Source organism: Neolamprologus brichardi, chromosome 9 (genome assembly GCF_056152115.1).
Source record: "Neolamprologus brichardi isolate AB-2024 chromosome 9, ASM5615211v1, whole genome shotgun sequence".
Taxonomy (NCBI): domain Eukaryota; kingdom Metazoa; phylum Chordata; class Actinopteri; order Cichliformes; family Cichlidae; genus Neolamprologus; species Neolamprologus brichardi.
In genome coordinates, this window is record NC_142112.1 from 2,648,688 (window position 1) to 2,673,626 (window position 24,939).

A 24,939-nucleotide genomic window follows, 5' to 3' on the forward strand; every position below is an offset into this window, starting at 1 on the left:
AGCTGTCTATATGTCCCTTCCCCAGTCCATTTGCAAGTCATCCATTCAGTCATACAGCTACCCAGGTAAAAACCACACTCTCTCTGTCCTTCAGCATTTATTCTGTTGACCAACTCTTGTGAAAGATGTTCTGCCTGTCAGATATGTGCCCATAACAAGGCAGTTTGTTCTCCTCCCTCAGGACTCCACTGACCTCAACCTGCACTTGGATATTCCTGGTCTCATATTGTTCTGGATTTTATCACAGTTACATTAATTATTGTGGATTTTTTCTCCGAAGCTGCTCATGTTGTCACCCAACTGAAACTGCTGAACTACTGGAGACTGTCGAGCTTATTATGAACCATGTCTTCCGCCTTCACAGAATTTCCATGGACATCGTTTCAGACTGTGAACCTCACTTTATATAACAAGTGTGGAAGGAGTTCTGTACCTCTCATTCGCTCTGAGACAGGTAAGTGAGAAGAGCAATGCTGTAGTAGCATGAGATGCAGCACTGAACATGGTACGAAACTGATTGAAAACCTTTCAGCCACTAATTTTCTCTGCCAGTTTATTCCAACACGTGCTGCTGAAAACTCTCAGAGAGTCGGTGAAATGCGTCAATGAGAGAATGACCCACCTCTCAGAAGAAAACAAAATAAAAAATCAAAGAAACTGTTGAGCTAAAAGAAGCAAGAGGTACAACTAGATGTTTTCAGGAATACCAGACAAGGCAGAAGAGGATCTGGAAATAACGGCGAGACATTTAATCCAAACCCACCTAAAATTCCCAGACATTGACATTTTAAACAGAAAGAGCTGGTGAAGAGCCGCAGTCGTGAGCTGAGAGGAACAGACTTCAGGGTCAATGACCAGTTTCCTAGGGAGATCCTAGAGCGACGCAAGTTCCTGTTCCCGATGCGAAAAAGGTTTATCCAAGGAGGCATAACCTGTCTCTTTGCTTTTCTTGTTATTTTTAGGTTAGTCTGGAATATATGTGTTTAAAATATAGATCCGTGTATCATTAGTATATATGGACCAAATGTTGATGACCTCTTCTTTTTTCATACATTCTTCACTTACAATACAACTTTATTTGTATAGCACATTTAAAACCAGAGGTAGCCGAAGCGCTCCACATAATCCAATGAAACAGTAGTAAAATACAAAAACAGATAAGCTAGCAGGTGGGAGGCATTGATTAACCAAGCATACAAGTACGCAGATAAGCATTAAGACTTAACCATAAAATCGATAAAACAATATAAGCAAAAGAGAGGAAAGGGGAGGGCAAGAAAGTACACTTAAAAGGCCTGCTCTAGGAGGCCGGGAAGGCTAAGCTAAAAAGTTGGGTTTTCAATCGAGACTTGAAGGCCTGGATCGAGTCAGACGCGCGAATAGTATGAGGAAAGTTATTCCAGAGGTTCGGTGCGACTGAAGGCACGGTCATCTCTGGTTTTCAGCCGTGACCCAGGTTGCACCAAAAGCAATTGGTCAGATGATCTCAGTGTTCTACTGGGAGTATACATGCTAAGGAGATCAATAAGGCAGCTCGGTGCAATATTATTTATGATTTTAAAGATAAGCAGTAGGATTTTGAAATCAATGCGGTATTTAATTGGAAGCCAGTGAGAATAGGGGTGATAGACTCAAACCTGTGAGCACTTCACTTTCAGATCACTCTGACACCATAATAATAGGAGGAGACTTCCACCTGGTATTTAATCCAGAAATTGACAGAGAAATTAATCATGCACCAGTGTCTATCTCTATGAAACACAAGATTCCCAACACCAATTAGGAACTGGAGATTTAATACATCATTACATCCTTATGGCTTAAAGGGAGTGTTTTCTGCCCAGCGTTGCAGGGTAAGAATTTAGTGATTCCGATTCCATTATTGATATTACTTATTGATTCAATACCTAATCAGTTCTCTTATTGATTCTCATTGTGTTCTCACTAGCTTCACTTTGAGAGTGAGCATAGCAAAGACATTACATTTGTACAAATTGATGCATGTTTTGTGGTCAAATGTTTGTGCATGTTGGATGTATTTCCTTTCTTCGTTGTGGTTCAGTTCAGTGTTGGGTCATTCCTCAAAAAAGTAATGTATTACACATATTACACAGAACACTTTTATTAAAAGTAATGCAGTACATTACTTAATTACTCCAGGGAGAAAATGATTCATTGTACTCCTCATAACATTACTTTCATCTTACTCTATAAAATGACCTGAAACAAAGTGTCTCATCATTACCATTTAACTACACTGCAAAAACAGCTATACTTGAAACAAGCCAAATATTCATAAATGTGACAGAATTTTCTTGTTTTGATGGAAAAATTCTGCCAATGGGGAAAGCAGAAGTTGCTCAACTAGAATTCTTAAAACTAGTAAATTAATCTAACTGCTGTATGCCTTTTAACTTTAACTTTATGCTTAATTGAAGAAAATGTGACTTATTATAAGAAAAGACACAAATCTGTACCTAAAATGAGTATTATGCTTTCTTGAACAAGCTGTTTTCAAGAATTATTTGCTTACTTTAAGATTCTACACCTTAATTTAGATTTCCCACATAACAAAAAAACTTTCTATAGGACAAATATTCTTAAAACTGAAAAAACAAAAGAACAAAAACTGAATTGTTTCTTTCTTGACTGAGCTAACTATATATATATATATATATATTCATATATATATATATATATAAACCTGATGCTAGAGTCCCACACACCATGACAAATCCCTATCCATATATAAATATATATAGATATTTTGTACTTGTAAATCAGTTTTGTATGTGTAAAAAGAATTTGTGTGTGCGTAAAAACGATTTGTGTGTGGACTTAGCCAAAAAATACGTGTGAAACTCTGCACTCAAGTTTCAAGTTACAAGTACGAATTTTGACCCGATTTTTCTTCCTTTCATCTGATTGGTCAATGTCATGTCAATCACAAATTTAACAATCCAATCAGAGAACAGATGGGTTTGGCTGTTGAAGGGACGCTTTTTTGAACTGCAGGTCCTTGAAGGGTAAGACAGTTTGAAGCTGGAGGATCTCTATGTTAATATCTGATAAAAGCTAGCTCCCCTAACTGTTAGTAGTTGTTGAAAGGATAAAGTTGTGCTATATCAGTGGTTAGAAATACCATTATCACTTTAGGATTAGTTTAACACAAAGTCAGGGCTGACCCGGGACCATTGTTGTGAGTCACAGTGCGCAGCATAAAGGTCCTTTCACATCGGACGCAGCATGTGCTGCTAATGCTAACTGCTAACTAAAAGCCAAGGATCCAGAATTTGTTGCTGGCTGCTGAGCTCTGTGGGTTTTTGTAGCAGCTCTACCTGTGCTAGATGCACCTGCTCCTTGTCGTTTCTATCTCTGACTTCATATCCTCTACAAGAGTTTGTTTTTTTATCTTCAAATGTTCAATAAAAACATGAATCGCTAATTCATAACGAAGAAAGCTTTGTAACTATCTCCACCAGTGTTGCCAACTTAGCGACTTTGTTGCTATATTTAGCGAGTTTTCAGACCCTTAGCGAAAAAGAAAAGAAAAAAAAAGCGACAAATCTGGCAACTTTTTCTGGTGTTATTGGAGACTTATTTATGACGACTTTTTGACGTGAAAGTGCGTATCGCTCATACTGTGAACAAGCAGCGGTGCTGCCGTGGGCACCTCACCCGTGCCAAAGCGCTCACGGGCGGAGGATAGTCCTCCCCCAGCTGCTATCAGGGCAGGAGACGTTCACACCTGTGCATCCAAACTGCAAATGAATCACGCATGAGCGAAGCCGCTGCTCTCACACTGACTGTAACGCAGTCAGTTCTTCTTTTACTCTTATGCTGTTTTGTGGATCACAAGTTTTAAAACTACTTATAAACACACACACACATAAAGTAACTCCACCAGAGTGCCTATTTCGGGTCATCTTTGCCGGTCCAGGCCCGGATAAAGGAGCAGGGTTGGAATTGTGACATTAAAGAAAACAATAATTGCTAAAATAAATTTAACTCGTAATTCTAAATAAACTCTAAATGCATTTAGGACGTTTTTTACTCACTTTATGTCTCTTCCACGATGTTATTTCTCTCTCCAACAATGTAGGTTACAATTACATTAGCATGACCAATTATGCAAATTAGGCGATGACATCATTTAGCGGCTTCTAGCGACTTTTAGGACAACCAATAGAGATTTTCCTTACTGAGGAGTTGGCAACACTGATCCCCACTAGTGAAGACTGTCATTTCCACAACAGTGAGTGCAGAGTTTCACACATATTTTTTGGCTAAGTCCACATACAAATCTTTTTTACACACACACAAATTATTTTTTACACATAAAAATCCTGATTTACAAGTACAAAATATTTATGACCACAATTTGAGTCCATACATATGACAAGGACACACATATGATACTCCTACTCCTAGGCTGGGATCAACATTCACTCAGCTTTAGCGTCACTCTGGGTTTTGGCTAGCTTAGCTTTAGCATGTTTTCTGTACTTTCACAGAGCTGAAGTTGTGTTAGCAGCATAATACAGTTGTTTCTGTCCTGGATGCAGTTTGCACTTTACCATTATGCTTTTGTACAATAAAAATAAAAGTAATATCCACTCTGCCCTACTATGTTTGTCCTCTGATAACGGAAATCAGTAAATTGTAGCGCGAGCACAAGAACCGGTAAGTGGGATCGAAGCAGACTATCGATTCCAAGGATTTCAACTACCAGGAACTGGTTCGCTACAAAAACCAGTTCTCGATTCCCAGCAGCTATGACAGCATGATCTCACTGTCCAGTTTCATACTGCAACAGCAGTCTCCTGTCTCAGTCCCGGCTGCCCATCAATCACTCAGCAGTCTCACTGCTGGTACCTTTTGCAACAGAAATCCAACTGCCCAGCACGACAGAGGTCACACCTTCAGCTTGGATGCCGTGATGCCAGGTCCCAGTCTGCCTCGCTCCTCCCAGGCCGAAGCCTTTAGTCATTAGCAAGTCCTTGATGCACGCACATAGTCAAAATGTACACAGGAAGGACAAATGAAGAAAGTGGACAGAGAACATCCATATTTCCTGCACCCCCCTGCCTTCCTAGAGGTTAAACTGAATATAATTAATATTCGCTTGAAAACACTTTTTCTTGCAGATTCAAGGACTGGATGAAAAAATAATTATCAGTTAAGTGTCTTTAAAAATTAAAGCTCTGAAGGAAAGTCTTAATCAAGTATGATTAATCAAGTATGACCATTAATACTTTATTAAAAACGATTAAGACCTAACCGAAAAAAGAGATGGGGATTTGAGTCCTTTTAGTGTTTTTTATTCAAAGGCTGTAAACAACTTCTTCTATAGTGTAAAAGGTCACAGTTTTAACTTAAAATCTGAAAAGAATTGAATAGAGTTTTGAAAAGAAGAACATGAATAATATAAAAAATAACTTGAAGAGGTGCAATGACGTCCATACAAAGTAGTCCACCAGAAGTAAAGAATCACTACAGCATGGAGGAGAAAGGTAAAAATCACAAGTTTAGAAAAGGTTGTAACCCTTGTCAGAAAAAGGTCATTTAAGGAATGGGATACACAGTAGAACTGAAATATAAATAGAACAGAGAGTATAAAAATGTAAGTGTAATTTTGAACATTAACATGAAACATACTCTGTTTTACTTAAATAAGATAAAGAAGCAATAACAGCTATCTGGGAGATAAAATAAACATCTATTGTGAACGCACCCACACACAATGCACAGTCATAAGAAAATAGATAAGCAGTAATGTACAATATGACTGAAAGGATATACATATAAGCATTTTTTGTAGTTTTAACATATTTTTACAGTTCTCTTTTGTTTTGAATATGCTGGGATAGTATGGATGCACGCTCAGTCATCCAGGTAAGTAAATCCCAAAAGGTTGATTTTGTTCATCTGGTTGTTTTCAGTGGGAGAAACGTTTCGTCATCATCCAGGTGACTGAAACCAGCCCACCGATGAACAATAGGCTGGGAGGTCAGTACCTTGATCATTAATATGCAAATTGTCATGAGCATTGATCAACAACCACTGATCAGAGACCACTGATCAATAGCCATGAGTACCATTCACAGAGAGTTGGGGAATATCAGTAATGGGGGACATAATAATCGGCTATGTACCACAGGCCTTCAAGGTGGCTGCAGTTAAACCTTTACTCAAAAAGCCATCTCTAGACCCAGCAGTCTTAGCTAATTATAGGCCAATCTCCAACCTTCCTTTCATATCAAACATCCTTGAAAGAGTAGTTGTCAAACAGCTAACAGATCATCTGCAGAGGAATGGTTTATTTGAAGAGTTTCAGTCAGGTTTCAGAGCTCATCACAGCACAGAAACAGCTTTAGTGAAGGTTACAAATGATCTTCTTATGGCCTCTGACAGTGGACTCATCTCTGTGCTTGTCCTTCTTGACCTTAGTGCAGCATTCGATACTGTTGACCATAATATCCTGTTAGAGCGATTAGAACATGCTGTAGGTATTACAGGTATTGCACTGCAGTGGTTTGTATCATATCTATCTAATAGACTCCAATTTGTGCATGTAAATGGAGAGTCCTCTTCACACACTGAGGTTAATTATGGAGTTCCACAGGGTTCAGTGCTAGGACCAATTCTGTTTACATTATACATGCTTCCCCTAGGCAGCATCATTAGAAGACATAGCATACATTTTCACTGCTATGCAGATGACACCCAGCTCTATCTGTCCATAAAGCCAGATAACACACACCAATTAGTTAAACTGCAGGAATGTCTTAAAGACATAAAGACTTGGATGGCCACTAACTTTCTGCTTCTTAACTCAGATAAAACTGAGGTCATTGTACTCGGCGCTGAAAAGCTTAGAAATATGGTATCTAACCAGATTCTTACTCTGGATGGCATTACCTTGGCCTCCAGTAACACTGTGAGGAACCTTGGAGTCATTTTTGATCAGGATATGTCCTTCAACGCACATATTAAACAAATATGTAAGACTGCGTTCTTCCATTTGCGCAACATCTCTAAAATTAGAAATATCTTGTCTCAGAGTGATGCTGAAAAACTAGTTCATGCATTTATTACTTCCAGGCTGGACTACTGCAATTCATTATTATCAGGATGTCCAAAAAACTCACTGAAAAGCCTTCAGTTAATCCAAAATGCTGCAGCAAGAGTACTGACAGGGACTAGAAAGAGAGAGCATATTTCTCCTGTTTTGGCTTCCCTTCATTGGCTTCCTGTTAAATCCAGAATTGAATTCAAAATCCTGCTCCTCACATACAAGGTCTTAAATAATCAGGCCCCATCTTATCTTAATGACCTTGTAGTACCATATTACCCTATTAGAGCACTTCGCTCCCACTCTGCAGGCCTACTTGTTGTTCCTAGAGTATTTAAAAGTAGAATGGGAGGGAGATCCTTCAGTTTTCAGGCCCCTTTTCTGTGGAACCAGCTTCCAGTTTGGATTCAGGAGACAGACACTATCTCTACTTTTAAGATTAGGCTTCAAACTTTCCTTTTTGCTAAAGCATATAGTTAGGGCGGGACCAGGTGACCCTGAATCCTCCCTTAGTTATGCTGCAATAGATGTAGGCTGCCGGGGGATTCCCATGATGCATTGAGTTTTTCCTTTCCAGTCACCTTTCTCACTCACTATGTGTTAATAGACCTCTCTGTATTGAATCATGTCTGTTATTAATCTCTGTCTCTCTTCCACAGCATGTCTTTTATCCTGTCTTCCTTCTCTCACCCCAACCAATCACAGCAGATGGCCCCGCCCCTCCCTGAGCCTGGTTCTGCCGGAGGTTTCTTCCTGTTAAAAGGGAGTTTTTCCTTCCCACTGTCGCCAAAGTGCTTGCTCATAGGGGGTCATATGATTGTTGGGCTTTTCTCTGTATCTATGAAGCGCCTTGAGGCGACATTTGTTGTGATTTGGCGCTATATAAATAAAATTGAATTGAATTGAATTGAATCTAAAAGCTGACGTGTACCGTAAACCTACGCATACGGATCAGTATCTAAGGTTTGACTCTCATCATCCACTGGAGCACAAACTGGGCGTCATCAGGACGCTACAACACAGAGCGAACACCATCTCCACTGACACAGCAGCCAGGGAGGCAGAAGAACATCAAGAAGGCCCTGAGTACATGTGGTTATCCCAGCTGGACTTTTGTCAAAGCTGGAAAGGCGCCTAAAGAAAGCTCCAGATGATCTAGTAGAGAAGATAAGAGATAAGATAAGACTTTATTGATCCCACGACGGGGAAATGTTTGCGTTACCTCAGCTCGCTGCCTATGCAAAAACCCTTTATGTGTCAGGAGTATCGCAACATTTGAGTTTTTTTGTCTTTGAAACCCCAAAACACGCTGCACCAAAAAATTGGTCCACCCTTGCAGTCAGCTGAGACTGAAGAAGTCACCTGGATGAGTGATGAAACTAGGGATGCACCGATACCGATACTGGTATCGGGTATCGGGGCCGATACTGTAAAATGTGTGTGTACTCATACTCGTAAAAGTTAACCGATACCATGAACCGATACTAACTTATTTCATTAGTCAGAGGGTGGCTTGTCATTTCTGTTGTAGTTTTTTAGATTGGCCACTAGGGGGACATCCCATGCTAAACAGGCACAGGGTTAGGCGAGTGAGACTGGCAGCTCCAGATAAAAAAGAGAAACTGGAGGCTGCTGTAGCTAGGCTAAACAAAATGTCAGCAGTGTGGAACAGCCAACTTTAACTCAGGTTTTGGAAAAGCGATGAAAAATGTCAAGAGAAAATCCACGGGCAGTGTGTGTGTGTGTGTGTGTGTGTGTGTGTGTGTGTGTGTGTGTGTGGTAGAAGTATCGGTTTTTGTACTCAGTATCGGCAAGTACTCAGATCGAAGTATCGGTATCGTATCGGTTTGAAAAAATTGGTATCGTTGCATCCCTAGATGAAACGTTTCTCCCACTGAAAACGTCCAGATGAACAGAATCAACCTTTGGCATACTGGGACAGTGTTGCAGCTCTTCTGATACATTTGAGCAGGTTTTTTTCCTTAAAATCTCAAATATTCTGTGTGATTTGTTTTCAAGCAGTTATGAAATTTGTGGCCATTTCATTAGCAACGAGGGAAGTCATAGCTTGATTTAAAGTGCTGTTTTGTGAACGTTCTTATTCACAGTCTTCATCAATAAGTACTTTAGTCGTCACTACAAAAATAGAGATTTGAAGGGCCAAAAGATTTTTGTGTGTTTTAATGCCAAAGAAAGCCCGAAATGGTTTTGCTACAAAGAAGAACGAGTCCCAACACAAATGACACCGCAATGACAACACCGATGAAAAATGGGACTTGGATACAACGCTGACCTACAATACTGCAGAAGTGGGACAAGATTAATGATTTATTTTAAGTATTGTTAAGGAAAACAGATATCTTTAGATATTTTATCATTTCAAGTATGTCTTTATCAAAATTTGCATGTGACAGTCAGCAGTTAATGCAGATGTACGCCTTTCATTCATTAAGCCTAAATGCCAAATATTTACTACTTAATCATCAATCATTACCATCCATTTTCTTCTACTTATCCAATCTTGTAATGACATGTTGCTTTTGCTTTGGTGGCTGACTTTGCTATGAAATAAATGGAGGCACCGTACTAAATTTGGTTACAATTACAAGAAACAAAGAAAAACTTGGGCATTTCAACAATAATAACTTAAAATTTAGTTTGCTCATCATCTTAGTCAGTTATGGACTAAGTCTTTTTGAAACTCTTCTGCTTTGTATATCAGCTCCTGGGAACTTTTCAAGTGTTGAGGGCAGGTTTGAAAACGATATCACAAAGTTTTATAGGAGAAAGTCAAAGCAGCAGTCGAGAAGTCGAAGGCAAAGAGACACAAAACAAAAACAGAGGGAGGGGTGATTGTCTGGTGCAGCTGAGAAAGCCTAAATACTTTTGTCAGAGTGTATATTGTTGTCATTGGTTGCAGCTGACTGTATACTGTATAAACACATAGACTGTTGTACCTTAAACCCTTAAGGATGGCTGGAGAAGTCAGACATGATGAAAAACACTTCAGTTTTCCTTATTTGCTCCTTTGACTTCAGCCTGTATTCATCAAAGTTCTGAGAATTTTCATGTGTGGTCCAACAAAGCACTGGACTTCCCAAATGTTGGAAACTAGCATGAGAGAACATCCCCCAAACACCATTACCCTGCTCTTTAGACACTGTGGGGGCTACGTTAGCAGTTTTATGCTGCATCTGTCAATCATTCTACTGTCTTAAATACTCAGAAACTTTGTTTATGCAATCAGAATTGGTAAAGTATATCTTTCCTCTTTAGTCTGTTTATTTTCTATCACTGATTTAAGTTGAAAATTTCACTGTGATTAATTTGATAAATACAGGCTCAGTAGTTACACTCTAATACTCACAGCATTGCTTTAGAAATGTGATGCAACACAAGGAAGTAATAAAATATAGAAAGAGAGAGTTTTTCCTTATAACCATCTTATTGGAAAAATACTTTTTCACATATAAAATAATGATGTACTTGACTTGAGCAGCACTGATGTTGTATCCAGTCCAGTCCGTCACATGATCGTCTAGTCTCCCAGTCTGCTCGGCTTCATTTGGGAGGCGAGAGTCCAACAACGATTCAGAATAAGTGCATAGATGGAAGCAGAAGAAACCTTTTTTCTTTGAGTACAAGAAATTGCGAGTGAAAACAGGGGCCTGATGAAGACAACAAAGAACAACATACCACAGACCAGACACACACTAAGAATGGGTTTAGCGCTGCACTCTTAATAATTGGATTGGACGGTGAAGACAGTGGACGTCCAGTGGGTCTGCCACACAGCCGATTCCACATCATGTGACCTCAGCGAAGGCGATGTGATTCTATAAAGGGGCAGGAAGAGCGAAAAAACTAAATCAGGACAAAAGATGTAAAAATTGGCGAATGCCTCAAAAATAAACCTGGTTTGGCATTCCTAAATACACATGTAGAAATCGGAGAAGACATCACAAATGGCATTTGACCTGAATGTAAGTAAATGCCTGTGAAGTTAGCCATTATATGTGATCATTTAAGTTTATTTTGGCTCATATTCATTAGGTGGTTGACATTGTGGGACGTCTAGTAGTCAGAAGGCTTGATCCCTGGCTCACTGTGTCCATGTGTCGAAGCAATTGGAGAGCTCCAATTGAGTAAAAGAGTTATTTCAGTTGCAATTAATTTACCATGATTAGTAAATGACTGATTCATGAGCCTGCAAAGCTTTTCCTGGTGTAGGATGTTTAGGTTGTTCTCTTAAAATGACCTCATTAACTCCAATACTTCTCATTAGGTTCTAAATGTATATCATAGAGTCCTGCACTGTTTAGGAACCACTGAAGCATTAAAACGATTAAGTAGTGGATGGTTGAGATTTGATTTAGATAATTAGTTTCTCCACAAGCAAAGTGGATTTTCTAATGTTTAGTTATGGAGCACCGGAAAAAGTGGACGGCTACATAATGATTTTTTTCCACACAGCTAATCAGGGGACAGGGTGCACAACTCAGACTTTCATAGTCAGGAAAATGATTTCACTAACTATTAATCCAGATGTTAAACTAAACCTTCTCATGCAGTGATGATTTTCCTCCACGCCTTTAAGCTAACCTCACCTCAGCTATCCAGGCTGATGAGCCACAGTGGTTGTAAAGGTCAGGTGAGTTCAGGCAGGTCACAAAGTCAGTTTGGTGCACAGTGCAGAACAGCTCAGTGCAAGTCTGCAGAAGCTGATGGTTCAGCTGATACCCGTCTATATATTCGATTGCCAAATTCCATACACAGCATGCTATTTAAGCTGTGTTAGCTTGCATACAAATGTTGCACATCTGCAAACTGCTTTGCAACCCACCCACCCCCCACATTCATTGCCTGGTGTGTACTGTGCTAGGCTTTTGCTACTGCTCTCTCCAGAACAGAGCTACGTCCCCAAAGACACATTTCTACAGTTGGGAAAAAACTATTTTCTTTTGTCTATAGTGGTTCTGACTAAATGATTTTCTCTTCTGTGTTTAAGGCTGGGTTTGTCCCGCAAATCTCACTAAACACAGTGGATATACAGAATTACATGTTTCTCATCTAAACAAAAAGAGATGCTGCTCTATAAATGATTCTCCATCAGTCTTGCAGATCTGATAGAACAGATGGTATATTTGCATGACGTGACACGAGATTAGTGCAACAGGGCAGTAATTCCAAACTCCTAATTTTTAGCAGTAGCTGTCGGGATTTTATCCTTTCCTGACTTTTCCTGACTTCAAACACGTGTCACTCCAACAAGTGAATACAAAAATCCAAAAACCAAAACCAACCAATTAAAAAAAAAGCTGCTGCTATTAGAATAAACAGTATATATTTACTGATATCTTTTCTTTCTGGTAAAGAATAATGTCAGTTGTAAACTCTGCTAAGTATTTATAGCTTTTCTAGTTGCTTGTGTATTTCAATCCAATAGTTTTGTATTTGTTTTGGTTTGCAGTTTGGACCTTTTTTATTGTGCACATTCATCTGGGGAGTAATACAATAATTTGGCTACATTGTTCAAGCTAAATTCTTTCCATGTATATGTTTTGTGCTTTCCCACTGAACTACTCAGATGTCCTTCCATTGTTCATCGTCTGCTTTTGTAAGGCCTCCCTACCTCTCCCAATTCTCCTATCCCATCTTTCTCTTTCTCCCTTTCTTTGTTTTGAGTGTGTTTTCATATTCTGGAGACTTGTTAATTTGGGAAATTATTCCCCTTTTACAATTTGCTCCATAAGGATTTATGAACAAATGAATAAGAGGTTTGCTGAATCTATAATAATTCTCAGATTTTTTGATGATAGTAAGTTGTTAGTTGGAGACAGAATCCTGCTTTTCTAGCCCAGAAGTTACTCTAATGGTTTGAGAGCTCTTCCTTCAAACCTGTCATCATATCTGTTTGGTTTAATTACCATTTCCATATGTTCGTAATATAGCCTGTATATAAACATCTGGTATCATTCACTGTGTTTTAGAGGTGGGATCACACCAGTGTAATAATATTTTGATTTGTGCAGTGATGGTAGACCACAGCTTTTGCTTTGCTAAAGTTTCAGAGCCCATCACAGCACAGAAACAGCTTTAGTGAAGGTTACAAATGATCTTCTTATGGCCTCTGACAGTGGACTCATCTCTGTGCTTGTCCTAATACTGTTGCCCATAATGTTTTAATACGGTGATTAGCATGTGCTTTAGATATTAAAGGTACTACGCTGCAGTGGTTTGAAACATATCCAAAAAGACGCCAAAGTGCTCGCTTATAGAGGGTCATCGGATTGTTATAGGTTTCTCTGTTTTCTGTGTATTATTGTAGAGTGTTTACCTACAACATTCAGTTCAGTTCAGTTCTTTTTTATTTCAAACATATACATTCACCAACGTTTCATAAAATCTTTCCATGCAGTTGTTTGAAAAGGAGTAGGCAGAAGTATATACTTATTTAGCCCTACCCCCTCAGGTTTACATCCTCATCATCTAAATTTGAACAACAAAAACGTTACAACGCCTTCAACTTAGAACATAACATCACAAAAAAATATTTTCTCATGTTCAACTAAAACAATCACTATCACTACTGACCTTTATTTCTTCTTTTAACTCATTCCAGAATTTAACTCCCGCTATTGAAATAGACATCCTTTTCAATGTTGTTCTTACTCTTTGTAATTTTAAATTCCCTCTAAAATTATACCTCCCTTCTCTTTCTAAGAACCATTTACTTATTTCGATTGGGAGCATCCCTTTCCTTGCCTTATATATTATTTGCACTGTTTTAAACTTCGCCAGATCCTGGAATTTTATAGTTTATAGTTATACATTAATATAACTGTTGTTATTTGGTGTTATATAAATAAAACAGAATTGAATTGAATCAAATTTAAAAAACTGTCATTGTGTAACTGAATAGAGCAGTAGGTTGGTTGGGGGATAGTGCTCCCAAGAAAACAGCATTATTGGCTTATTATTGAGAAGAACAAAAGAAAAAAGGCAGACGATTAGGACAGCAGGTGTTTTGATAGACACCTTGACATTATCACAGTGAATGGATTACTTTATGCTAAAAGCAGGAAAAATAAAGCCTAAACGTAAAGACACTAATGTGTCTTCTTCCCTTTGAAGATGCGGATGATATTATGATACCCAGTGTGTCGGGATAAGAAACTTATGACAACTATGGTAACCTTTGACCTATTATCTTGTAAACTCGTTTGGTGTGCTTGGGGAAAAAAGACTTCACCTAAAGATAAAGTGGGGTTAAATTGCACCTAAATGCACCAACACTTGAAATGTTTAAATCACTTTAAAAACACACCTTTTTTCAAAGGCTTTTTAGGAGTAGTACCAGAGTCAACCTGTAGTCAGTTTTAGCTGTTGGTCACTCTTAATCCTTTTATTTTGTTAATCATATTTATTATATATATATATATCTTATTGTCTATTTTACTCATGTTTTGTTATTTAATATATATACTGATTTATTTTTATCTTCTTTTTCATTCATGTATTTATTTCATTGTTATTTATATTTGCTTCTTTGTCTGCTTGGTGTATGGTTTTTAACTGCTGTCTCTGATTTATTATTGGAAAGCACTTTGGTCAACTTTGTTGTTTTTAAAGTGCTATATAAATAAAGTTGGATTGGACTAATATTATATCAAAAGTCAGTCTGATACCAGAGGACTGGTTGTTATAAAGTGTGCTTAGAACATTACTGCTGAGACTTCTTGTTACTGTCCAGGAGAGCTTTAAGGAAGTAGACTATGACACAGAGCCTAAGCCAGTCATTCCTACAGATGCATTTCTACTGTACAGCTAATATGGTTCTTTTATCCTCCTTGACTACAGAGACCTGTGAGCATTTATATTGGAGGAGATATCTGGTAGTTTTCTCCGGTCAGGTTTCTAATAAAATTAGGATTCCCCTTGTATACTGTACTAAAGGTAATCTGTTTTCATAGATTTAGAGGTCAGGACAAAATATTAGCCTGTTCCACTCATTTATCTTTGAGGTAAATTATTCTCTGTGTTGCAGACTTAAAGTGATGTCACTGCTTTAAAGATTCAAGCAAAAGAGAAAAGAGAAGCGTGGGCCTCATTTCCGCGACTCAAAGGTTGCCTCCTGCAGTGGCATTTTGTTTATTGTGGCTCGTTTAGCTTCCAGGCATCTTTAGACTGTGCTATTTTTAGAGCAGGCAATTTTCCGCAGAGGCTGTCGTGGCTGAGGTGAGAGAGTGAGATTTGGTGCTCTTTCTCAGGCAAGTACACACTCTCAGCTGGAAATTGTGAACTGAATCATCAGATAGGGGTGGTGTATATTCTACATTTCACTCTTAAATGCGTGTCTTAGAGGAAATGAAAAGACACAGCAAGCTCAGTGAGTGCACTTCAACACGTGCCCAAAAGACTCACACGCATCAAAACTGAAGAATCAAATCGAATTCTGTGCATAATTTGCATAATGTTTCGCGGATTTATTTTTCTGTTTTTTTGGGGGTTTTTTTTACAGCTTATTGTGTTCTGTGTCCTGATTGGCTGTAGACCATTGTCAAACAATCTTGCACCGTGTCTCCTGTACAGTACAGAATGTGTGCAGCTTGTCAAATTTACATAAATCTTCGATTGCTAGCAGTGTGACTCTGAAGTGCTGCACTGTATGTTTGTAAATTTTCTCCCCAACAAACACAACAGTGTCGATGAAACGTTTGCACCACCAAAGGCTGCCGTGGGTGCCTTTTTGGTTTCATTCTATAACAGTGGACTTCGTGGATTCGACCCATCGAGGGTTATTTTTAGAACGTAACTACAGCGATAAACGAGGAACCAATGTGTATATGTATATATATATATATATATATACATATACACATACATATATACATATATATATGTATATGCAGCAGCATATATCACTGAATGACTGAGATGCTTGGCTACAAGTTAAACAGCCATAAGAAGCAGTACCCTCCAAGGAGAAGGAGACTAGAGGCTTGGATCAAAGTAGCACGGTGGAGGTTATCCAAATATCGGCGCTGCAGAAAGTGCGACAAAGAAGGTGACTAAGATGTACAGGAAGCTGTCCGTACCTGAGGCCTTGGAAACTGCCAAGCAACGACTCACAGCCTTGGCCAGCTGCTTGAAGAGGTACACCAGAGAGGTCGAAGGCAGTAGAATAAACCATCTGTTTTCCAAAGAGCCATCCAAAGTATATCCTCAGTGGCAGGGTAACAATATGAGAACAGCACCACCAAGGCTGGAGACGGAACAATACTGGAAGAGCATATGGGAGAAGGATGCAACCCATAACGGCGATGCTCAGTGGCTAGTGGATCTGAGGGCAGACCACAGCAAACTCCCTGAACAGAGTCCAGTAACCATCACAGTGGCAGACATCTAAGAACGGTTCTCCAGTATGACGAGTTGGACAGCACCAGGCACCCGCATGATTTACGCCTACTGGCTGAAGAAGCTGACTGTATTCCATGAGCGCCGAGCGGCACAAATGAACCAGCTGCTAGTTGACGAAAAGAGCCTTCATCAGGAACTCAATGGGGATGTGACGGACAAACTGGAGGTCAACTTCAAGCCCATAGCACAAGTCACCATCAAGTGCGCGATCTACCAAGGAGATGCTCTGTCTGCACTGCTGCTCTGCATAGGCCTGAACCCCCTCAGTGAGATCATTGACAAGACTGGCTACAAGTCCAGCACCCTGAGGCTGTACGCTAAGCGGAAGGAAGGAGGCCGGGGACTGGTGAGTGTCAGCACCATGGTCCAGGATGAGACAACGAACATCCACGAATACATCATGAAGATGGCCCCAACTGACCACGTGCTCAGTGAACACCTCAGGCAGCAGAAACCCAAGAAAGAGGAGGGAGAGGAGGAACCATCATGGAAGGACAGGCCCCTGCACGGTATGTAACACCAGCAGATAGAGGAGGTGGCTGACAGAAATCCTACCAGTGGCTGGACAAAGCTGGATTGAAAGACAGCACAGAGGCACTAATCATGGCAGCATAGACGCCAGCCTCTATGGAGCTTGTGCTCAGAGCTTGTTCCTATCACACCAGGCAAGACCCCAGGTGCAGGCTGTGTAAAGATGCCCCTGAGACAATCCAGCACATAACAGCAGGGTGCAAGATGCTAGCAGGCACAGCATACATGGAACGCCATAACCAAGTGGCCGGCATAGTATACAGGAACATAAGATGACATATCTTATAACTATTCCTTGTTGTCCCTGTTGCCATCATGGCGTGAAGCACTCCACAGTGAAGCACCTATGCAGGTTGCTTCGATTTCTGTTGCTCCCTCCTGGCTGTTTTTTTTAATCAACTTCCACAGTGCTCTGGGCACCTGGGGGCAGTTTTTATAAAACTTGTGAAACTTTCCTCCACTTCTTGCAGTTTAGGAGGGGAGATATCAGGGAGATATCGTCACTGTACTGGCTCTTGATGTATCACAGCAAAAAAATGCATGGAGAGGATGAAAGAATTCACAAAGCAGGAACTCCAGCAACACTTGAGGGAAGATGAACAACTTTAATAATTGACCAACGCGTTTCGGCTTGTGGCCTTCATCAGGGTCATAGTAAAACATTGTAAAAATTGCTTAAATACAAGACAGGAAACAGAAAAAAATTCAAATTAACCAGTCAGAACTTCATAGAGAGGTCAGCTGACATATAATAGGTAGGTATTGGTTAATTGGCTAAGTCACGCCCAAGTAAATACCGGACTAGATCATTACTGATGAGGAGGGGGGGGGGAGATGTCTAGAACGCTACTCCTTCTTTGGTTAAAATAATAATAAAAAAATGCCTTGCCTATTATACACTCAAAAAAATAACTCTATGAATGAACAAAAAAAATCAAAGAATTTCCACATAATTAAATTGCTTTATTTTAGCATTATGCAATTCTGTTATTCCAACTTAATGTACTTGAGTTGGACTAACTTGATTAATTAATGATGAATCAACTGTTTTACTACAGTCCAACTTAATTTAATTGATTTGATCCAACCCATGCAAATGACGTTAGTGCAACAAAACATGCTTATTCGTGATAGAAATCCATTTATTCTGAGTTCATTTAAAGAGTTATTTTTTTGGAGTGTTCAACAAAGTCTAGAGTTTGGTTAACATAAAATGTTAATGGATTTATAATAACTTGCACTTCATCCATTCTCTTATCTTTACCAGGGTTGCAGTGAGGCCGGGACCCAGTGACAGGGTGGGAGTCAGAGTACTGGACAGGTCACCAGTCTATCACAGAGAGACAGACAACCATTTGCCCTCATGTTCACAGATATTTTAGAAAACACCAATTAACTTAACCCTAATTACTGCATGACTTTAACTGGAAACCAGAGCACCCAGAGAGAACCCACTGCAAACCCAAGACCTTCTTGCTGCGAGGCCACAGTGCTAACCACTGTGCCACCAAGCTGTCAATCTAGACTTCAAAAACATAGGGAAACTATGATTACAAGGCTTTATATAGAATTTTAAAAACCACAATAAATAGCTGAGGCATATACGTAGTGTGTGTATGGTTGTGTGTCTCTTCTAACCCAGTGATTTTCCTGTGGTTTGAACTCTTGTGTGATCTTGTGAATTTTGTGAATCCAGGCAACTAACCACTCTTACTGTATCCTGTCATCTCAACAAGAACAAATTACGTTGCTGGATTTCATGCAGATCCTACATGATTTAATTACGTTCACCACAGAAACATGAAATTATTTTGTTCACATTACAAGTTTGAATTTTGTAAATTTAACAACCACCCAATTTCATTTTTTTGAGTGTATGTCAGCTGATCTATCTATGAAGTTTTGACTGGTTAATTTGAATTTTTTTCTGTTTCCTGTCTTGTATTTAAGCAATTTTTTTACAATGTTTTATTATGACCCTGATGAAGGCCACAAGCCGAAACGCGTTGTTGTTCATCTTCCCTCAAGTGTTGCAGGAGTTCCTGCTTCTTGATGTATCACTCTAGCTCCTCCTTATTGATGATTAGGTTGCCACTCCTCTTTTCATCCAGCAACTCTCAAGCAAGCCCAAAGGGATCCCTGATGAAGCTCTAGTTCTCTCTTCCTCTTACTTTGTCCTTCTCTTTCCAATTCTCTCCACTCTCTGCAACCTGGCGTGATTTTGTTTGAGCTTGTCCCACAGCTCCTTCAAGCTGGCTTTGTCATGGGGTGTCGCTTTCCTACAGTTCCCACGGAGTTGGCGTCAGTCTTTGGTCAGTTGTTCCATCTCTTTCTCTTCTGCCTTTCCTTGGGGCTGTGGGCTCACTCCTCCTAAGCTCACCAAACATCTCTCTGCAGACCTCGAAGATGAACTTCCAAAGGCTGTTGAGCTTGCTCTTGGCAGTTCCCTTATATATCACCTCCAACAGTTGCTGCAAAGCATTAAGGTTTTGCTGTTTGCCTCGGTCATCTGTTTGGGTACCTTCTCCATCCCTCACCTGTTTCAGATGACTCAGCCCGGTCCTGCAGCACTGTGGTTGCTCTCCCAGCTTTTGGAGCCCCTCGTCTGACCTGCTTCTCGTCTATCTGGTTTCTGCATTTTCTACCATATTGCATATTTCTATCTTGATGGATGCATATCCCCTGCTCGACATTACCTTCTCCCACCGACATGCACACTTCTCTTGCTGTCCTCTAAAAGTCGAATTAGGATTATGTTTTCCACTGTGCAGCATCATGGCAGAATAGTGCCTTTTAAATGAATTGCTGCCTGAGGGAGCCCTGAAGATCATGGGGGCTCCAAATGTTTTTGGTCCTGTTGCACAGAGGTATTTTATGGTATTAAAAAAAATCACTGCACTCTACTATTTTTATTTTCTTTTAATTTTAAGTTTCTGGAACTGGGGTTGTAGCAACTCCTAAATTTCTTCCTCAGTAAATTATTCCGACTGCTGTCATGCTTCAGCTTTAAACAGCTTCTGTGGGCTGAAAATGGTTCAGCTTTGTAAATCCTGGAAAACTTCTGTTGGGACACCACAAATTTTTGTAATACAATGATTTTCAGTGTACTTGGAATAGCCACTTGTGTATAATATCTACTATGGTACTTAATCCCACATTATTCACAAGAACCACTATGTTATAAATAAATCCAATAACAGCATTTAGAGGGATTTATGAGGGTTATGGAGTTCAGCAATAATAATGCGGAACATTTTGTGTTACATGATTCAATGCAACTTTTCTAAATATAAGTACCAGAGAACTTTGTAACATTTAAGACAAAAAAAAAACAGACACTTTTCATATGAGTGAGCCACCAAAGAAGGCCAAGTGTGGCCCATAGAAAGATGTGGGTATGGGCCACATTTGGAGAAGCATCTAAACAGATCCAAGTTCAAACAGTAGCAAAAGGAAAAGCCCAAACATACAGTCAGACACATCAAACATGCAGAGTGACCTCTTGTGACAGGGGGCAGCCAAAAGTAGGTTCTTTTATTGTAGGTGTAAAACAGAAAGCACTCAGACTGAACGATAGCTACAGCAAAATATTAGCCAAAGAAAGAACAGAAGGAAGTGTGACATTGAATCTGGCAGAGCTCACATCACTTCACAGAGTAATTTATTTGCCTTTTGTTGCTGAGCCACTTGAACCAGCTGAGACCTCGCAGCCAGCGCAGGAAGGCCTCGAGGCACTCCTTAATGTTGCAAGAGCCTTCATCCTCATCATCCGTCTCCTGCAGCAGCAGCAATGTGTTCATGAGTGTGTGTCTGTGTGGCAACAAGTGGCAACAAATGGCAAAAAAACAAACAAACAAAAAAACAAAACAAATGGCAACATCCAACACTGAGATTTTGATACTAGTTTTTGTATCAAAATGTACAACTAATGGGTCACAGTGTAAACAGAGAATAATTCTGTCAGTGCTGCTGATTATTTCATGATTTCTGGATTTTGAATTCCTTATTTAATATGTTCTCTGTTTGGTTCTTAGTTTGGTTCTTGTTAATTGTTAGATTTTCATATATGCTGAGCCTTATTAGTTTATTAGTTCCAGTTTACACTACAGTTTATATTGTTCCCTCAGTGTTTTCTTCTTATCCTAATGAGTCAGGTTTGCCCACTCCCCCACCCCAAATCGCATTTGATTATCTTCAGCTGCACCTTGTTACCCTCCCTTGTCCAATGCTCTGATTATCCTTTTGTGTATAAATAACGTTGTCTTCAACTCAGTCTTTGTCTCGGTTTCTGTTATCAAACCCGCATGTCCCTGCCTGTTAAAGAAGCGTTGTGTATTTTGGTTTCCTTACAATGGATTCTGTAATTCTGGACTCTGAAAATAGCCTACCTAAAGCTTTGCATTTTTGTTCACACCTGTCTGCAAATCTGCCCTTTGCTTTAAACATTAGTTTAAAAATGAATTAGTTAGTAGTTAACTACTGTAACAGGTTTTGGTGACAGTAGTGCTGGAAGTGGTAGCTTTTCCTTTAATTATTCATTAAGTGTCTTTAAGAAACAAAAAAATATACTACTCTCATTTGATTTGAGGACATTAAAGATCAGTTACTATTAACCCTCTGGTTGTGTTCACCCCCACCCCCTTACTTTAGTGTTCCCGGTCAAAATTCACCGGTTAGTTTTAACAGCTCTAAAAAAAACATAAGAGACATTTTCCACCACCAAACTCAGTTCAATGAGTCGTTCAGTGGTCATTCAGTGGGACATTCAGGGGGCCAGAGGCCAAAGGGGGGGTGGGAGGATTCCCATTCATTTTCTATGGCGGTGACTTTTGACCGGGAACACCACAGGTGTGACAAAACACTCAAAATTCAACGAAAGAGGTGCTCATCACTTTTATATGTTCAAGTGCATAGTTTGGAGGACGTCATAAGGCCTCGAGGCAATCGGATGTAAAACACAATGTTTATGAGTTTTTTCATTTGTAAATCGTTCAGATTTGACCCGAACATGACAGGATGTGCAGGGGGTTTATGTTTCCCTGGGTTCCCAGGTCGGGGGGCTTTTGCCCCCTGGTAGGGTCCAGGGTGAGGGGCCAGACAAACAGTGATTATATATGTCACGTCAAGACAACAGTTGGCCCTGCCTGGGATAGTGTTACCAGTGCCAGGCCTTGGAGATGGGCCTGGGGAGGTGAGCGCCTGTTGGCTGGGCCTCATCCCATGGGGCCCAGTCAGGGGCAGAAGAGGCATAGGCCCACCCTCCTGTAGGCCCATCCCCTGCAGAAGGCGCTGTAGGGATCAGGTGCAACATGTGCCAGGCAGCAAAGCGCGGTGCCCCTGGCGGACCAATCCTAACTACAGGTCACAAATCCTTGTGGGCAAAACCCCTGTGGTGGCCAAGCCCCTGGGGTGCATGAGGGCTTGCGATTGAGATATGGAATGTCACCTTTCTGTTGGGGAAAGAGCCTGAGCTAGTGTGTTAGGATGAGAGTCTGGGGCTTGACTCTGTCCTAGTCTGAAGATGCCCTTGGTGAGAACCCAAGCGGTGTTCTGTTATTGGACTTCTGTGCAAACCACAGTTTTCCCACAAATGCACATATCACCAGGATAACCCATGCCGCAGGTCGTTGATTGATTTTGTATTCTTATTACCAGATCTGTGGCCGAATGTTCGGGATACTTTGGTGAAGAGAGGGACTGAACTGTCAGCTGATCCCCACCTGGTGGTGAGTTGGATCAGGTGGCGGGGCAGGATGCTGGACAGACCTGAAACATCTAAACATACAGTGAAGGTGCACTTGGAATGCCTAGCAGAGCCCCTTGTCCGAGACATCTTTAACGCCCACCTCCAGCAGAGCTTCAACAGTATTGTGATGTAGACAGAACTGCATCTGAATGGACCATGGACTATGTGTAGCACCTTACTGATGTACTGCTGCACTGAGCTGCGACCGCAAGGTGGTTGGTGCCTGTTGAGGTGGTAACCCCTGAACCAGATTAAGGGCAGCATCAGGTGGAGAAAGGCTAATCTGTGGGACTTCGGAGGCAGCCGATGTGTACCAGCAGGCCAAGCGCACCTTGCTCGGGCAGGACTTAATGCAGAAACTCGGGGGTGGGGAGAAGTTTTGTGAGGCCACAGAAAAAGACTTTTGGATTGACTCAAAGTGATTCAGGCAAACTGTCAGGTGACTCCAGAGAGTAAAGCGGTGCTGTATCCATATTGTGCATAGTGTGCTTGGAGCACTTCTGACTTCAGTTGAGGATTGGATGTTGTAGGGCTGTTGTGGTTGACACACCTCCACAATGTTGCGTGGAGATATGGGGCAGCATCTCTGGATTGACACACTGGGATTGTGGTTCCTATCTTTAAAATGGGGGACTGCAGGGTTTGCTCCAACTATAGGGGATCAGTGTGCAAATACATAACTCTTTTTTAAGTGCAAAATATTAATACAAATAATAGAATAATTTTAAAATCACATAAACCTATCTTCTTTTCACAATTAAACATAGAACATTTACCATAAAAAAAAGATTAGCATCATTTTTGAACATGGCTTTTTCTTTGTGTGACAGAGCTTTAACCTTTGAATGGCACAGCGAATCATAGATAATGATTTCTGAAAATGCTTGTGAGTCTATGCAGTGATATCCACAACAGAATCATGCCTGTTTTTAATGCAATGCTGCCTGAAGATTACAAGAACCTCTGGCCATCTTTCCTCCTAAGAAACGTTTGCTCTCTAAGGGTGCATTTTTCTTTAAATACCTAGGTATCCTCCTAAAGGTAGATGTTCAAACAGTACATGACCAGGGTAAGTTGGGTCTCTTTAATAAAGGATTTCATTAATGTTCTTGAGACCTGTGCAGTTCTTCAAGTGAGAGCAGAAGATGGCTGACTATATCTGGATAACCCTGTGGAGCTCTTTCTTCTGTGCTACTGTGTAGCTTGAAAAAATGCCAGGATTCTTTCTACTGTGCAGCAATAGAAGGACACCAACCATTTTTCAGGGATGTTATTCTTTGTGAGAATGCTCAGAAAGCAGTCTCTTTCCTTCTTCATTACCTCAGCAGTGTGCATTTCCCAGATCAGATCCTCGCTGATGTTGACTCCCAAGAAGCGGAAGTCCACAACAGGCCCCTTGGTTTTTGCAGTGTATAGGCACAAGTTGTGTTTTCTACACCACACTGTCAGATGCTCCACCTCATCCCTGTAGGTGGTCTCATTGGCCAAAGGCAAGTGGAGTGTGGCCAGTGGGACAGAACAGCATGGAGAGCTGTGGCCACAGTAACATCAGTAGACCTATTATCTCTGTAGGCAAACTGGTATGGATTGAATGTGGTAGAAATGAAGAACATAATGTGGTTCCTGATGAGTACTTCATCACCACAGGAGTCAAAGCTACTGGCCCGTAGTCATTGAAACTGGTGATTGTTTGTTTTTTGACCAGAGGGACGATGACAGACAACTTCAAGCAGGGTCGGACAACCGACTAAAACAGGAACTGGTTGAATATCCTCGTGAAGACCCCCTCCAGTTTGCCTGTACAGTCCTTCAGTACGTGAGATGCCGTCAGATCCAGCTGCCTTCCGAGGTTTGACAGCACGCAGCATGCACCTCACATTGTGCTCCTCCACTGTGAGAATGGGACTTTTGATGGTATCAGGATAGGATCCAGCTGCCTCTTATGATCCCACCTCAAACCGGGCAAAGTAGAGGGTCAGTTCCTCTGCCAGACCTGCTTGCTTTAATTGCTGTCCATGTGTTCTTCAATCTTTTTCTTGTAGTCTGACTTTGCCTCATGGATGCTTCTCTTCTGGTTGGCACAGGCTTTGATGTATAGAGTCACGTCACCAGACTTGAAGGCGGTGTTCCTCTCCTTCAGCAGGCTCTGGACCTCCCAGATCATCCA

The 24,939-nt window shown here is 40.6% G+C and overlaps 1 protein-coding gene across 1 annotated transcript in view; it reads right to left on the reverse strand.

Annotated features, from left to right (window-relative positions):
• Positions 1 to 7,771: 7,771 nt before the first annotated feature.
• The window catches only part of plppr5b (phospholipid phosphatase related 5b), a 104,390-nt gene continuing 87,222 nt past the window's right edge, over positions 7,772 to 24,939 (reverse strand). Inside the window, exons 8-9 of the mRNA XM_087845808.1 lie at positions 20,696 to 20,802; positions 7,772 to 10,911 (exon numbers count right to left, since the gene is read on the reverse strand). Of these exons, the coding sequence (XP_087701934.1) occupies positions 10,815 to 10,911; positions 20,696 to 20,802 (204 nt within the window). The 3' untranslated portion in view covers positions 7,772 to 10,814. The remainder of the gene's footprint in view (positions 10,912 to 20,695; positions 20,803 to 24,939) is intronic.